Raw genomic sequence first — 17,536 nt, 5'->3', positions numbered from 1 at the left:
TGATTTTAGCTCTGCATTCAACTCCATTGTGCCAGAGCTACTATGCTCCAAACTTTCTGAGTTGGCTGTGCCTGAACCCCTCTGTCGGTGGATCACCAGCTTTCTGACTGACAGGAAGCAGAATGTGAGACAGGAAAGCATATCTCGGACCTGCAAACGCTCAGCATAGTAGCACCGCATGATGCGTACTCATCCTCTCCTCTCTCCTCTACTCTCGCCACACCAATGACTGCACCTCCACAGACACCTCTGTCAAGCTTCTCAAGTTTGCGGACGACACAACCCTGATTGGACTGATCCAGGATGGGGATCTCTGTACTCTTTTCAATTTGACTTCTTTCCTATAATATGGTGCCCAGAACTGAACACAATTTTCTAAATGCGGTCTCACCAACGTCTTATACAACTGCAACATGACCCCACAACTTCTATACTCAATACTCTGACTGATGAAGGCCAAAGTGCCAAAATACGTTTTGACCACCTGATATACCTGCGACTCGACCTTCAAGGAACCATGTAACCATCAACCATTCCTCTGCCCACCTGGCTAATTGATCCAGATCCTGTTGCAATCTTTCACAACCATCTTCACTACATGCAAAACCACTCACCTCTGTATCATCAGCAAACTTGCTAATCTTGCCCTGTTCTGGGACGTTTCACAGAGTGCTGGAGTAACTCAGCGAGTCAGGTTGGTTGGGAGGTTGGGAGGTCATGTTGCAGTTGCATAAGAAGGTGGTGAGGCCGCATTCAGAGTATTGTACAGTGATGATTTACGAGGATGTTGCCAGCACTAGAGGGCCAGAGCTATAGGGAGAGGTTGAGTAGGCTGGGACTCTATTTCATGGAGCACAGGAGGATGAGGGATGATCTAATTGAGGTGTATAAAATCATGATTTGAATAGATATGGTTGAGTCTTTTGCCCAGAGTAGGTGAATCGAGGAGCAGAGGACATAAGTTTAAGGTGAACGGCAAAAGATTTAATAGGAATCTGAGGGGTATGTTTTCACACAAAGGGTGGTAGGTGTATGGAACAAGCTGCCAGAGGAGGTAGTTGAGGCAGGGACTATCGCAACATTTAAGAAAAAGTTAGACACGTACATGGATAGGACAGGTTCGGAGGGATATGGATCAAACGTGGGCAGGTGGGACTAGTGCAGATGGGACATGCTGGGCCGAAGGGCCTGTTTCCACACTGTATCACTCTATGGCTCTATCTATCTTTCCCTCCTACCTTCTCCCCATTACCTCTGACACCCGTATCAATCAAGAATCTATCAATCTCCTCCAGAAGAATGTCCATTGACTTGACCTCCACAACTGTTGGTGGCAATGAATTCCACAGTTCACCAACCTCTGACTTAAGAAATTCCTGCTCATCTCCTTCTTAAAGGAATGTCTTTTAATTCCGAGGCTGTGGCCACTGGTCTTAGACTATCCCACTAGTGGAAACATCCTCTCCACATCCACTCCATCCAGGTTTTTACCAGGCTGGGACAGATTGCAACAGCTTCACACCATGTCCCAAAGCTTATTTCCTGTTCTGCATCACCCAAGGCAGCAGAGACATTATAGGAGCGGGCAAGCACCGTAACAAAGTAGCTCACGATGGTTTGGGTAACATTCTGGAATGTATGCATGCCACATCATGAATATTACTGAAGAATGGACTTGACCCAAAATATAATCTCCAGAGATGTTGCCTGACTCGCTGAGTTACTCCAGCACTCTGTGACATGTCATCTATCAATGTTCTCCAGAGATGCTGCCTGACCCGCTGAGTTACTCCAGCACTCTGTGAAACGTCGCCTATTCATATTCTCCGCAGATGCTGCCTGACCCACTGAGTTACTCCAGCACTTTGTGTCTATTTTCCCTTCACCCATCTGCCCAAGCCCACTCTCCCCGCTCCTTTCCTATGTTCCTTTCCACCCATAAACCTCTCTCTGCCTTTACATTTCACTCCTCTTTCAAATCTGCTCTACTTATCTACATTCATTTTTCTTCTTAACTTTTTAGTCATAGAATGATGCAGTGTGGAAACAGGCCCTTCAGCCCAACTTGCCCACACCGACCAACATGTCCCATCTAAACTAGTCCCACTCACACGCGTTTAGCCCATATCCATCTACATCTGTCCTATCCATGTACGTGTCCAAATGTCTCTTAAACATTAGGATAGTCCCAGCCTTAACTACCTCCTCTGGCAGCTCGTTCCATACACCCAGCACCCTTTGTGTGAAAAAGCTACTTCTCAGATTCCTGTTAATTTCTGAAATATTGGTCATAAATTTGGTGCAAAAATGCTCCAAAATAAGGCTCAGAATGCATCAGAGAGCATATAAAACCCCAGAGCTTCCATGGCCCGTTTAAGGACCCTGGACCTTGGCATCGAAGGACTTCACGCTTTGCGCTCGTGATGTGCGCAGCGCGCGCATTATTTCACATTAAATGTTTTGTAATCCTGTCATGCCACCCCCCGTTTTTGGAAAGCTTCGTACGGGCCTGGGAGAGGTGCCGGAAGACTGGAGGGTGGCAATGTTGTGCCTTTTTTCCAGATGGGCTGCAGGGAAAATGCTGGGAACTATAGGCCGATGAGTTTAACGTCTGTAGTTAGAAAGATACTAGAGAGTATTCTGAGGGATCCAGGCATTTGGATGGGCAAGGGCTAATTGGGGATAGTCAGCATGGTTGAGACCATGTGAGACTGCATTTAGAATATTGTGCTCAGTTCTGGGCACCATGCTAAAAAAAAGATATTGTCAAGTTTGAAAGGGTTCAGAAATTATTTACGAGGATGTTGCCAGGACTAGAGGGTGTGAGCTATATGGAGACGTTGAGTAGGCTGGGTCTCTATTCCTTTGAGTGCAGGGGGATGAGGGGTGATCTTATAGAGGTATACAAAATTATAAGAGGAATAGATCGGGTAGATGCACAAAAGTCTCTTGCCCATAGTAGGAATTGAGGACCAGAAGACATAGGTTCAAGGTGAAGGGGAAAAGATTTAATAGGAATCCGAGGGTAACATTTTCACGCAAAGGGTGGTGGGTTTATGGAACAAGCTGCCAGAGGAGGTAGTTGAGGCTGGGACTATCCCATTGTTTAAGAAACAGTTAGGCAGGTACATGGATAGGACAGATTTGGAGGGATATGGACCAAGCACAGGCAGGTGGGACTAATGTAGGTGGGATTTTTTGGGCCGGTGTGGGCAAATTGGGCCGAAGGGCCTGTTTCCACACTGTATCACTCTATTATTCTAAAAGTGTCTATCTTCGGTTTAAAACAGCATCTACAGTTCCTTCCTATACATGTTCAAGTTAACTTTGACTTGCATTTTGCTATGTCTTTTAGATTACATACAGGAATATTTTTCCGGTTATCCAGCAGAGATGACGCCAAGTCTTACTGTTGTACTTGTAATTAGATACTGGGCACCAATGAAAGATAAGCATCATATTATAGGATTCATGGACTCGACTCTGGAGAGAAACTTAATGTGAGAGAACTTATTACAACCTGAACTTTTTAACAGGAAGTCATGTTGGAGCGATTTAATTAAGCAAAATGTCAAGGAAACAAAACATATTGGAATGGATAACCAGGGAGATGGCATGTTTTTATTTAGATAAATCGTAGTGAAGTAGTCAAACTTGTTGGTGAAGTAGACAAAATTGCATGGGAAAGTGGCATATTATGGTTATTGAAGATGGAAGCCTCAATTTCTATTTCGCTGAAAGTGATGGTGGAATTATGGCAAGTTGGAATACTTGCATATGCTCAGAATATTGTGGATAGAACTGTTGTTGCTGCAGTGTGATTATCTCTTTGACCATTTATGCGAGGAAACTTATTCAGATGAGAGGCAACAAAGTACTGCCCGGAGAGATAATAAAGATAGAACATGCTGAAAGCATTGTGCAGATTAGGCAGAATCAATGCAAAGAGGAAAGGAGGTAACATTACAGGTTGAAGACCCATTATCCAATTTTTAACTACGCAGAGATTTAGTTTGATAGTGGCAAAGAGTATGCCGGAACTGGAGAAGCAGAGCTACCCAGAAAGGTTGGAATTAAGAAGAAGTGAGGCCTTGGTTAGATTTGAAAATGAAGATGACATTTTATTTGCATTGTACTTGCATTACTCCGAGCCATTATAGGTTATCAAGTACAGGGCTGATAGATTATTAGGTAGGAAGTGACAACAGAGAATGTGATTGTCTTAAATGTACAGTGCAGAGAATGCAAGAAGGGAGGTCTTAATTCAATTTAATTATTCATTATACAGATTACAAAGACATGAATGATTGCAGGTTTCACCAGCTGATGGGCTGAGGCAGTTATATCCGGGTGACATTAAGATGGTTGAAATAGGCAATTGTAGTGATCGCTGGATATATTGACAAATTCTTACTTGGAGAGCAAATATGACAATGAAGACTCTAAACAGCCGTTTTCTGCCTTAAGCAATAGTCAGGAAGCGGGTTGGAATCCATGTAGGGGGAGCAAAGTTTGTGGTGGGGATGAAAGAACGTACACTTGTTTTTTACAATATTAACAAAACAAATTTATGGATGCTAGACAAGCTGAAGGTTGAAGCCCATTAAATATTTGTAGATAGACATAAAAAGCGGGAGTAACACAGTGGGACAGGCAGCATCTCTCGAGAGAAGGAATGGATGATGTTTCAGGTCGAGACCCTTCTTCGGAACTGACTGAGCATAGTAAGAAAATGGACTGTACAATTGGAAACAAAGGGTGTAGGGAACTGAGGGGAAGTGTTCTGTGGGAAATCCCTAGGATTCAGAATGGGACCAGTCAATGTATAAAAGAGATTTTGAGGTATATGTGAAAATGGCAGGTCAAGTTGAGAAAGTGATTAAAAGCACGAACAATCCTGGAATTTATAAATTGAGACATAGGATATCTTTATAAAACACTGATTTGGTCACAATCAAGGAAACAAATAGTCATTTAGAATAGGTGTATGGTGTCAACATTCTTAAGGGGTTGGACAGGCTAGATGCAGGAAGATTGTTCCTGATGTTGGGGAAGTCCAGGACAAGGGGTCACAGCTTAAGGATAAGGGGGAAATCCTTTAAAACCGAGATGCAAAAAACTTTTTTCACACAGAGAGTGGTGAATCTCTGGAACTCTCTGCCACAGAGGGTAGTTGAGGCCAGTTCATTGGCTATATTTAGGAGGGAGTTAGATGTGGCCATTGTGGCTAAGGGGATCAGGGGGTATGGAGAGAAGGCAGGTACGGGATACTGAGTTGGATGATCAGCCATGGTCATATTGAATGGCGGTGCAGGCTCGAAGGGCCGAATGGCCTACTCCTGCACCTAATTTCTATGTTTCGATCCAAGGTGCCACGTTCTATGAAAGGGAAATTAAGTCTGACATATTTGTCAGAGTTTTGAGGATATAACAAGCAGAATCAATAAAAGATCTTGAATTGAAGACAACTAATGATTCAAGTTCTTTTGCCCTGCAGTTTATTGGAAATAACCTCCTATGTGAAGACTGATTATCGCATATAAGATAAAGTGTTGGAATAAAAGGATCGCTTCCAGATTGGAAAGACGTAACTAGTGTAGTGCCCCAAGTTCAGTCCTTGACTCTCAATTATTTATTCGCTTTAGAAATTATACACTTTAGAAAATAATTGAAGGCTATGTAGAGGTTGCAGAAGAGATTTGCATACAGCACTTGTTCATGCTTTCCTAGATGCCCCATTCCATTTGCCCATATTTAGTCAATTTCTCTCCCAGCCTTTCCTTTCCATGCATTTGTCCAAATGTCTTTTAAATGTTGCTATTGAACCTGCCGCAACTCCTTCCTCTGGCAGCTCGTTCCATATGCTCACCGCCGTCTGAGTGAAAAGGTTATCCCTCAGGTTCCTATTAAACCTTTGCCCTCTCACCTTAAACTTATGTCCTCTAATTCTTGATTCCCTTATCCTGGAAAAAAGAATCTGTGCATTCAATCTATTTATTCCTCTCATGATTATTTACACTTCTACAAGAATAACCCTCAGCCTCATGTGCTCCAAAGAATTGATTCATAGCATGCACAATTTCTCCCTATAGCTCAGGTCCATGAGGCTGGGCAACATCCTCACAAATCTTCTCTGCATTCTTTCCACATTAATGGCGTCTTTCACCAAATGTTAATGGCACCAAAACTGAACACAATACTCCAAGTGTACCTTCACCAACATCTTGTAGTAACTGTAATATAACACCCCAAACTCTCTATCTAATTCCTTGACCAATGAAGTCCAGCATGCTGAAAGCCTTCTTCACCACCCTATTTACAAGTGACAACACTTTCAATGACCAGAGGGATGAAGGATATTTGTTATGTGAATAGTCTGGAAAAATTGGAATTGTTCTTGAGGTTGCAACGAGATCTGATAAAGATATTTAAAATCATGAGCAGAAAGAAATATGTTATTTCCAACTGGCAGAGAAATGAAGAATTACAGAACATAGAAGGCAGGTGATTGGCACAGAATCAAAACTAACAGGGAGATTCTGTTTTATGTCGTGAGTGGATTAGGGTTTGGAAGTTGGAGCAACTCATCAGGCCCGACAGCATCTCTGGAGAACATGGAGATGTGACGTTTTGGCTTGGGACTCTGAATAATTAATACAATCAGCTTCTTTAGGTATGTGAAGAGAAAAAAAATAGTTAACACCAAAGTTGGGCCATTGAAGACTGAAAAAGTTGAATTTATTATGGGGAACAAGGAAATGGCAGATGGGTTGAACAGATGCTGTGGATCCGTCTTCACTAAGGAGGACACAAACAATCTTCCTGGTGTACTAGTGGCCAAAGGATCTAGGGTGACAGAGAAACTGAAGGAAATGAACATTAGGCAGGAAATGGTGTTGGGTAGACTGAAGACTGATAAATTCCCAGGGACTGATGGTCTGCATCCCAGGATACTTAAGGAGGTGGGTCTAGAAATTGTGGACGTATTGGTGATCATTTTCCAATGTTTTATAGATTCAGGATCAGTTCCTGTGGATTGGAGGGTAGCTAATGTTATCCCACTTTTTAATAAAGGCAGGAATTATAGACCAGTTAGCCTGACATCTGTGGTGGGGAACATGCTGGAGTCAATTATAAAAGATGAAATAGCGGCACATTTGGATACCAGTAGCAGGATCGGTCCAAGTCAGCATGGATTTACGAAGGGGAAATCATGCTTGACTATTCTTCTGGAATTTTTTGAGGATGTAATTAGGAAAATGGACAAGGGAGAGCCAGTGGATGTAGTGTACCTGGACTTTCAGAAAGCATTTGTTAAGGTCCCACATAGGAGATTAGTGGGCAAAATTAGAGCACATGGTATTAGGGGTAGGGTCCTGACATGGATAGAAAATTGGTTGGCAGACAGGAAACAAAGAGTAAGGATTCTGTGACGAGTAGGGTACCGTAAGGCTCGGTGCTGGGACCGTAGCTATTTACAATATACATCAATGATCTAGATGAAGTAACATTAGCAAATTTGCAGATGGCACAAAGCTGGGTGGCAGTGTGAACTGTGAAGAGGATGTTATGAGGATACAGGGTGACTTGGACAGGTTGGGTGAGTGGGCAGATGCATGGCAGATGCAGTTTAATGTGAATACATGTGAGGTTATCCACTTTGGTGGCAAAAACAGGAAGGCAGATTATTATCTAATTGGTGTCAAGTTGGGAAAAGAGGAAGTACAACGGGATCTGAAAGTAAGCATGCAGGTATAGCAGGCAGTGAAGAAAGTGAAGGGCATGTTGGCCTTCATAACAAGAGGAGTTGAGTATAGGATCAAAGAGGTCCTTCTGCAGTTGTACAGGGCCCTAGTGATACCACACCTGGAGTGTGCAGTTTTGGTCTCCAAATTTGAGGACGGACATTCTTGCTATTGAGGAAGTACAGCGTAGGTTTACCCGGTTAATTCCCGGGATGACGGGACTGTCATATGTTGATGGAATGGAACAGCTGGGCTTGTATACTCTCGAATTTAGAAAGTGAGAGGGGATCTTGTTGAAACGTATAAGATAGTTAAGGGTTTGGACATGCTAGAGGCAGGAAACATGTTCCCGATGTTGGGGGAATCCAGAACCAGGGGGCCACAGTTTAAGAATAAGGGGTAAGCCATTTAGAAAGTAGATAAGGAAAGACTTTTTCACACAGAGAGTTGTGAGTCTGTGGAATTCTCTGCCTCACAAGGCAGTGGAGGCCAGTTCTCTGGATGCTTTCAAGAGAGAGCTAGATAGGGCTTAAAAATAGCAGAGTCAGGGGATATGGGGAGAAGGCAGGAATGGGGTACTGATTGTAGATGATCAGCCATGATCACATTGAAAGGTGGTGCTGGCTTGAAGGGCCGAATGACCTATTCCTGCACCTATTGTCTATTGTCTATAGAGAGCAGGATAAGATACACCAGGGAAAATGGGACTATCTGAATTGCTCTTGTATACACGTGATATGGAGTAGACAGCAGAATGGACCCTTTTAGCTTGGCCGTTCAGATAGAGGGTTACAGTTATCACCTTGCATGCTTATGGTGGAACAGATTTTTCATGGCTTTCTTACCAATGACAGTGCATTAGAGAATGCACAGGAATTGCAAACTCCAGCTCTAATACAGCTTGATTGTCAAGAGACAATACAGTGGATGTGATTATATAGTGGACATCTTATTTGTGGATCATTAACATAGGAAAACTGTAAACTCTGAAATACCCATTGTAAGAGCAATGCAATCAGACGTCCCAGAAAATTGATTGGCAGCCTGGTTCATATCTTTTCCACTGATTCAAGGAAGTGGGTCGCATTGGCCATGGTTAGTTTGACATGGGTTACAAGTCTTCCAATACTCATATTGTTGTGAATTGCAGCCTTTCGAGATAGGTTTTGCTCTTCAAATTGGAACCGCAAGACCTCTCTAAATTTACTGGTGTCAAATAGTTTGCCATTTCAGAATTATTGGTCCAGAACTTGCTGTACTTGGTGAAAAAATGCACCCATTCTCAATTTGCTCCCAATTTTGCTAGCCCTTGCTGTCTCCTCCCCTTCCTTAACCCTCGAGCTGTCTCCTCCCATCTCCCCGCCCTCTGGCTCCTCCTCCTCCCTATTTTCCTTCCTTCTCCCCCCCACCCCCCATCAGTCTGAAGAAGGGTTTCGGCCCGAAACATCGCCTATTTCCTTCGCTCCATAGATGCTGCTGCACCCGCTGAGTTTCTCCAGCAATTATGTGTACCTTTGTGTACCCATTATTTGCATGACTGCCGAAGGTACACAAAAATGCTGGAGAAACTCAGCGGGTGCAGCAGCATCTATGGAGCGAAGGAAATAGGTAACGTTTCGGGCCGAAACCCTTCTTCAGACTGACTGCCTTGTCCATGTTACTTCAAGGAACTTTTGAAGCATATTGGAGATCAAATGGTGTAGTGCCCTCTACAGGGCGTCCAGGATTTGAGTGAACAGACTAGCGAAGTATTGCCTTCAAATTGGATCATATATTGTCCTGTTTCTGTTATTTAATTACAATTACAAGTGATTTAATTACAATGAAAAATATCAACTGATGCATATAACGAATTGCATGAGGTTTGAAATTTTATTTCTGCAATCTCCTTGCATCTAATATATTGCATGGACTATTCTGGTATTCTGGCTTTCAATGCTTGTCTAGAATTAACTTATCTGGTTTTTATTGATGAATATTTACACCATCTTGTTGGCAGGCAGGCCTCTCATGCAGAAACATAATTGTACTCTACCTTTTAAGATGTTGTATCATTAATTGTTGTGCCAGTTATGTGAGTTCCCCCACCCCCCAACACATAAGATATCACATTTTAACAATTATTACTGAACCGTACAGACAGAATTTGGAATTTAAGGTTTAGAATTTAATGTCAATTTGGAAATTTAAATAAGCAGCGTGAAAGAAAGATTGAATCGACAGAAAGAACATAATCACAGGAAGGAAAATTAAGAAAATAAAATCAAAAATTATCTCTGGCATTAATTAGAAGTTAGAGGATATGACCTAGTGAATTTGTAAGCGTGGATTTTTCTATTGTGAAGGCGAGATTAGTTGGCATCATGTTTTTGAAAGGTTGCTGATGATAAAATGGACTGCTCCAAATTTTCTATGGTAGATTTAGTCCATATCTCCCAACCAAGCACAGGTGCTTCATATGGATGTGGAATAATGGCACCTTTGGACAGTGACTTAATTTATTTTGTAGCTATCCATGTACAGGTGCACAACCTTTTATCCGAAAGCCTTGGGACCAGACACTTTTCGTAATTCAGAATTTGTCGGCCTTCGGAATGGAAATTTTTTAGCGTAGATTTTAATGGCTGACTCAGTGGTAGAGTGCTCAGCTCATATCCGCAAGGTCGCAAATTTGCGCCTCGATCCCGGCAGTTACTCGGTCGCGAGTTTGAGTCTTCAATGTCGTTTTTTCTTGCAGAATAAATGTCTGTATGAAATGCAGTGTGTTGAATGAATTCCTGAATTTGTAAATGTGCCCGCAGCATTGAATCACCTCCCGCACTCATGTCACCCTAGCGGGGCTACATGCCCTTAGGTGGCCTAGCTCGGGGATTCTTGAATGCTGCAGATTCTTGAATCCCCGAGCTAGGTCGCGAGTTTGTGCCTCGATTCTGGCAGTTACTCGGTCGCGAGTTTGAGTCTTCAATGTAGTTTTTTTTTGCAGAATAAATGTTTGTATGAAATGCAGTGTAGGAGAGGTGTACTGACTGTGTGGGCAGAACTTTGGAAGTGATTGCCCACCAGTCTAAAAAGCCGCTGTGTCTCCCTGTCCCTGGGATAGCAGGGGGCGATCAAACAGCACAATACCCCCCTCCCCCTCCAACTCCAGAGGAATCCTCTCCCCGATGGGCCGCTACGGCGACAAGTGGCAGTTTGCCCACAGCCCGAGCTGCGCCCCCTCATCCGCCACCCCAAGAACAAGACATACCTTGCACACCATCAGCTTCTGCCCCTACGTGTTCCTCTGGAGTTGGAGCGGGGCTGGGCTGGAGTTGCTGCTGGCTGTGGGTCTCTGGGATCTCCGTGCTTGCAGTGGGCCTGGGGGTCGGTGTCCCGTTGGTCCTGACGTCTCCGGCCACCCCCCTGGACTGGAGCTGAGACTGGGAACTGTACCGCCCTTGCCCCCTCCCTCTGCAACTGCAAACAACCCCACTCTCCTGCAAGGGCGGTACAGTTCCCGGAGGATAGCAGGTGGCCGGAGACGTCAGGACCAACAGGAACCCGCTCCCCGATGGGCCCCTATGACGCCCCGAGCTGTGCCCCATCATCCGCAACCCAGGTTCCTCTGTAGTTGGAGCGGGGCTGGGCTGCTGCAGCCTGTGGGTCTCTGGGTTCTCCGTGCTTGCGGCGGGCCTGGTGGTCGATGTCCAATTGGTCCTGACGTCTCCGGTGACTGGCATTGTATGCTGGCATCGCCGACGTGAAGACAGTGCAAAGCCCCCGCGCCGGTGCAATGAGCGGGGAGCTGGAGAGGGGAGGGAAGGGGTCACACACATGGCCGGGAAGCAGAGGGGTGTAGGTGGGGTGGGGTGAAACTGAAGGGAGCGACAATCTGCTGCCGCCTGCCCGCTGAGTTAAAAAGTTCCCACGCAAGACTCACTGTGTATCGTGAGTCTACCGTGGGAACATTTAAACTCAGCGGACAGGCAGCAGCATATTGTATTGTATATCTTTATTGTCATTTCCTGAGTATTCACATACCCAGAGGAAACAAAAAAACGTTGCTCAACCAGTGTCCATTCAGTGTGCATTAAAAATAAATAGAAATAAAAATACATATATCATGAACAAATTTAACACTCTACTAAACATTCAACAGGCGTTCTGATCGGCAGCGGCACAACAGTGGTGCTGCTGCAGTGTGTCCAGGTTGGTGGTTGGTGCGCGATACTTTGGCAGGGGGCAAAGTCCGTTTAGCAGTCTTATAGCCTGCGGGAAGAAGCTGAGGAGCATCCTGCTGGTTTTGCAGCTAATGCTCCTGTACCTCTTCCCAGATGGCAGGATGGAGAATATGTGATGCGATGGATGGTAGGGGTCTTTGATGATGGAGATGGCTCTGCTGATACATCTCTTCCTGTATATGTCCAGCAGGAAAGGGAGTGGAGCACCAATAATCCTGCTGGCGGTCTTCACAATCCTGTCTAGTTGGTGCCGTTCGTACGCCTTGCAGCTCCCGAACCAGGAAGTGATGCCGTAGGTCAATGTGCTCTCGATTGTCCCCCATAAAAAGTCCGTAGGTGTGTAGTGGGGAGACCTGCTTTACGTAGTCTTCGGAGAGGGTGTAGTCGCTGCTGGGCTCTCTTGACCAGTGCTGTGGTGTTGGCCGTGGACGTCAGGTCATCTGACAGGTGTAGTCCTAGGAACTTCATGCTGCTGACCCTTTCCACATCAGCTCCATCAATGTGCAGAGGTGTATGGTGTTGTTTCCCCGCCCTCCTGAAGTCAACCACCATCTCCTTAGTTTTTCCCACGTTGAGAATGAGGTTGTGGGATTTGTACCAACCTGTGAGCAGCTCCACCTCCATCCTGTACGCCGATTCATCATTGTCACTGATGAGACCCACCACTGTTGTGTCATCAGCGAACTTGTTGATGAAGTTGTTGTTGAGTCTAGCAGTACAGTCGTGTGTCAGCAGACTAAACAGCAGGGGGCTTAGGACACAGCCTTGGGGTGAGCCAGTGCTCACGGCTATGGTTTTTGATGTCCTACTGCCCACCCTGACTGTCTGCTAATAATATTGTCAATTATTAACCCTCCCGCGCAATATACCCTCACCTTTTATTTTATGAATGGGGATTTAGTTCCCCTTTCTTCGAGGACCGACTGGAGGTTCCGCTGTCACCTCTGCGGGCCGCCCTCGGTGAACGTTTTCAAGGACCTTTCTTCAAGGACCGAAAAAATGACCGCTATTTGGAGGTTTTCGTTATTTGGATCGTCGGATAAAAGGTTGTGCACCTGTATCTTCACTTCTATTAATGTGTAATTAACTGAACACATTAAGCCTCGCAGTTATTTTTTGTGAATTTTAGTCTGTTGTAAATTATCACTAGGTAATATTTCTTATGTGTTGTTTATGTGTTGTCTTCTTACTGTTGGCACTTCAGGATGATATGAGAGCTTGTGTTTTTGATAACATTTCTTTAAGCAGGCAGGCACATTTATGTTTTCCTGTTTGTTTTGACAAGTAACATGTTGGTCCCTGATGATTAGATGATATGGCTCTTCAATATGACCCTTCAAGTACCACTGTTAACTTACAATGTAATTTTGAGTTAAGCCTGTGATTAAAAAAAGTTTGTTTTTTGCAATTTTTTTATAAACTGTCAAAAAAGATGGAACCTTTGGATACTTTGACATTCCCTGCAGTTTTACAACTTATTTATTTCGTGTGGTTTGGCTATAGGACAGTATGTATAAAATAGAATGCTTTATGTGACTTAACTTATTTTTTCTTTGCTACTTTTCAGTTGCTCAAAGGAAGGATTAAACTAGATAATAAATGTGTGTTCTACGTACACTAACTTTTTAAATTAGTTATGTGATCTCAATATGTTGCAGAACATTGATAGAATATTTTCAAACTGATATGGTGAATCATTAATAAAAGTGTTTTTTTTTTTTGCAGTGTATTTTGGGACCTTTACTGTGCAGCACCTGAAAGAAGAGAAACTTGTGAACATTCGAGTGAAGCAAAAGCCTTTCACGATTATGTAAGTCAAGTGTGGGAGCACTTTTGTGATGACTATTTCATTTCATATCATGTTCTTGAAGTTTGTTGGCTTGATCCAATTGCATAATAATAATAATAATAATTTAGTTCATTTTTTAATGTAGCAGAATTGGAGACAAATTTCTACTTGCGTTAAAAGATTTTGCCAGCTCAGTGGAGGTCTCTAGTGGATTGTAACAAGGCTCTGAGTTGCAATTATAATGTTAGAGGTGTTGCAAAATAAATAACTCTCCAAACAAAACGGACAAAATATTTTTTTGTATAATGTTTTAGTTCTGAAAGATATGTTTAAAAGTAATTAACACCATTCTTTAAAGGGTGCTTAAACTAAACTGGACTTTTTGTGATGTATTTGGAATGCATCCATCATTCAAGCCCTTCTTTATGCATTGTTGTGCAACTGTGATGATCTTGCTACATGGTGCATCCCTTCCTATTCCCCCATAGTTGCCGTGCCTCTTCTTGCTATTATATATTTATATGTGTTCGATGGGCAGAATGCAAGTATCCCCATGACTTTAACCAATGCTACTTTGTGGATTCACAGGGTGTGCAGTTAACAGAAATCTAAATGGACTGTCTCTTTCAATTTTATTATTTTATATCTCTCTATCCCCCTTCATAAATCTTTGAAGTACTTTCTCTCTTGAAGTTTTTCAGTTTTAGTTATCATTGGAGCCTAGTGCAGGTAAGAGAAGTGCAAGTGTGCTTTAGAGATTTGCTTTTTATAAACCACAGGGTCACATTGTGTATTTTATTTGTAGCATTAGGAAAATAAAACAATGCTGACATAATGAATATATTTTCTGCAATTTAACATTACGAAAATATCACAGTGCAGTTGTGTCGGTCACTGAATTTATTGAGAATGTGGGTTGATAGCTATACATATTATGGACATTCAAAACGGTATTTAGAATTTAACTGTGATACTATTGGTATCACAATGAAATGGGGATATGTGCAATGTGCAAATAAATATTCATTCAAGCTTTATATTTTGCTATTTCCTGTGATGTACTAATGTACAGGCTGCTTGTGGCTCATGCTAGTTATCTCTTTTTCTTATTTAATTTAGAAATACAAGAGTTGGAATTGGTTCTGTGAATTAATGGTGTTAATTCAATCATAAATTATTTCTGCACTTTTAGTGAACTACTAAACAAATTACCGTGCAATTTGATCTTCCCTGAATTTTCTATTTTTGCTCTGTACAGAAGAGTTTGTTTTCAAATGTGCTTTGGAATTTGATGCCAACTTAACCATTGTTGCAAATTTAGCACAGACACCTTTTCTCAGGTTATTTGGCTTACAGGTATTGCATTTGTTTCACTTTCTGTCCACACCTTGAATAGTTTTTACTCTTGCACTGATGTTAAAGCAAGACAGTTTGCAAGTAGAAGCTATATTATTTATTAAAGGTGGAATTTGAAAATTGTTTTAAATTTGGAAGTCATTGGGATATTTTATTTGGAAATTGAAAATTAAACATTTGTTCTATCACTGTTCCTCGTAGTTTTCGTTTATGAATATTTTGAGAACTAAAGAATGCAATATTAATATTTAGATAAAATAGCTATGTTGTGGTGATATGAAAGTCTGTTTCGAATTCTACCGTATTGGACTGCACATGACTGCTGTTTGTCTTGTTTCTTCTTTTTCTTCACTCTTGATTATTGTTTTAGAAATGGCTTTCACAAAACAATTGAGTACAGGTTGTCCATTTTCTTTGTCCTCTTTAATGGAATACATTATCATGATCTGGAACTATGATGGGGAATCTTTTTATAACTGCTTACACAATTCTAGATTTCCTTTTGGGTATTTTGTCATCTCCGATCAACCAGTCAAGACGTCATCTTGAAGAGTGAATAGTACAATATAACCATGCCTTATTGCAATAATAGAGGACCTTGGTGTGACAGCTCCTTGAATATTTTGTACAGATCTGCTCTCTCTGTCTAAATGGTTGGTTTATGATTGATAGGCTGCAATGAATGCTCATCAGAATGATTCTTGGGATGGAGGAATTGTCCTTAGAAGATATATTCTCTAGAATGTTGAAGATAGAGGCTATCTTGTTGAAATATCAAAAACCTTACACGACTTGTCAGAAAGATGCAGGGATACTGATTTCCTTGTATGAGTGTTGGAGGATTAAGAGATTGGCCATTTAGGACTGAGGCAAGAAGGAATTTCTTCATGAAGGGAAGTCTATATTCAAGGAAGCGATTGATAGATTTTTGAATATTCAGAAATCGAGATATAGAATTACCACAGAAGAATGTGCCGATCAGCAAAGGTCTTATTGAATGGCAGAGCAAGCACGGGAGGCTAAATGGTTTATTCCTTCTATTTCTCTGCTCTTATTATTTGATTGACAGGTTTTTTTTAGCTATTGCCATCCTGTGATCTTTAGATTGGATTTCCTTTTCTCTTCTTGCTCTGACCTAATGTCTTGTATAAAAGGCAGTAAAACATCTAGCTCAAAGTGACCCTTTATTGATGATTACTCAACTAAAGGAAACAATAATTATTTCTCATCAACCTTCCGGTCTGTTATGAAAATAGTACTTCATTCCCCTCTCATAATTACCATTTCCCATCTTTTGAATAATTTCTTGAATTGCTAAATGTTTATTTTAATGATAGTACTATTTTCAATTTAATACCAACAATGAGGTAGATGGGATGAGAAGACCGCATTCTATCTAAAGAGAGGACCCTTCAGTTCTTCCCAGTTGTTGTCAGGCAACTGAATGAGCTGGTGCGGTCCTCACCTCCCATCTACCTTATTGGAGACATTTTAACTATTTTTAATTGGACTTTATATGTTATATCTTGCACTGAATGTTGTAGCCTTTATTCTTTATCTGGGCACTGTGGACGGCTTGATTATATTCATATGTGGTCTTTTCTCTCACTGGATAGCACACAAAAAAAGATTTTCACTGCATATGTGAAGATAATTAACCAAACTAATCTCAATGAGATATCTTAGAAAGATGGTAACATAGAATAAGACCAATCTATTATTCGTGTCCACGGGTTAATAAAGGGATACCCAATCAATACCCACCTTTTTATCGTAACTCCATAGCCCTACAGGTTACTGCTCTGTAAGTGCAGTCATTGTGATGAGGGTTTCTTCTTCTAACCTTTCACGCAGTAAGTTACAGACTCCTATCACCCTATGAAAGGGAAATCATGTTTGACAAATTTGCTGGAGATAAAGCATACAGTCAATAAAAGTGAGTGTCGATACAATGTGTTTGGATTTCCAGAAAGCATTCAATAAGGTGACATGTAAAAAGCTAGTTCACATGATAAAAATTGCAAAAATACTAGCAGTTGCAGCGAGTTATTAAGAAAGCAAATATCATATTACTCTTTCTTGCCAGAGAGTTGGACTTTTAAAAATAAAGATGTATTGTCACACTGGTACAAGGTATTATTGAGCCACACATGGAGTAGTGTGCACAGTTTTGAATCCCTTATTTCGAAAGGATATTACTGTCTTTTGAGAAAGTCCAGAGAAGATTAATGAGGCTAATCCTGGGATGAGAGGTCTGTCTTATCATGAATGTCCTTTATGGTCCTGCTGAGATAAATTATGTGACATATGCATGGCAGAGGGTGTGGAGGCAAGGTAATCTATTGGAAGTGGAAGAAGAGGCAGATAGTCTGAAAAACAAACAATAGATGGCCAAATTCACCAAGTTCCTCTCAAATGTATGAGTA

The 17,536-nt window shown here is 42.0% G+C and overlaps 1 protein-coding gene across 6 annotated transcripts in view; it reads left to right on the top strand.

Annotated features, from left to right (window-relative positions):
- Positions 1-17,536, top strand: part of ssbp2b (single stranded DNA binding protein 2b) — a 321,784-nt gene that overhangs the window by 99,471 nt on the left and 204,777 nt on the right. For all 6 annotated transcript variants that reach the window (XM_055633402.1, XM_055633404.1, XM_055633401.1 and 3 more), the window contains exon 4: positions 13,691-13,775. In XM_055633402.1, coding sequence (XP_055489377.1) covers positions 13,691-13,775 — 85 coding nt within the window. The remainder of the gene's footprint in view (positions 1-13,690; positions 13,776-17,536) is intronic.

Source organism: Leucoraja erinacea, chromosome 3, assembly GCF_028641065.1.
Source record: "Leucoraja erinacea ecotype New England chromosome 3, Leri_hhj_1, whole genome shotgun sequence".
Taxonomy (NCBI): Eukaryota; Metazoa; Chordata; class Chondrichthyes; order Rajiformes; family Rajidae; genus Leucoraja; species Leucoraja erinaceus.
Note: the sequence above shows the minus strand (reverse complement) of the source record. Positions and strands in the feature narration are given on the sequence as shown.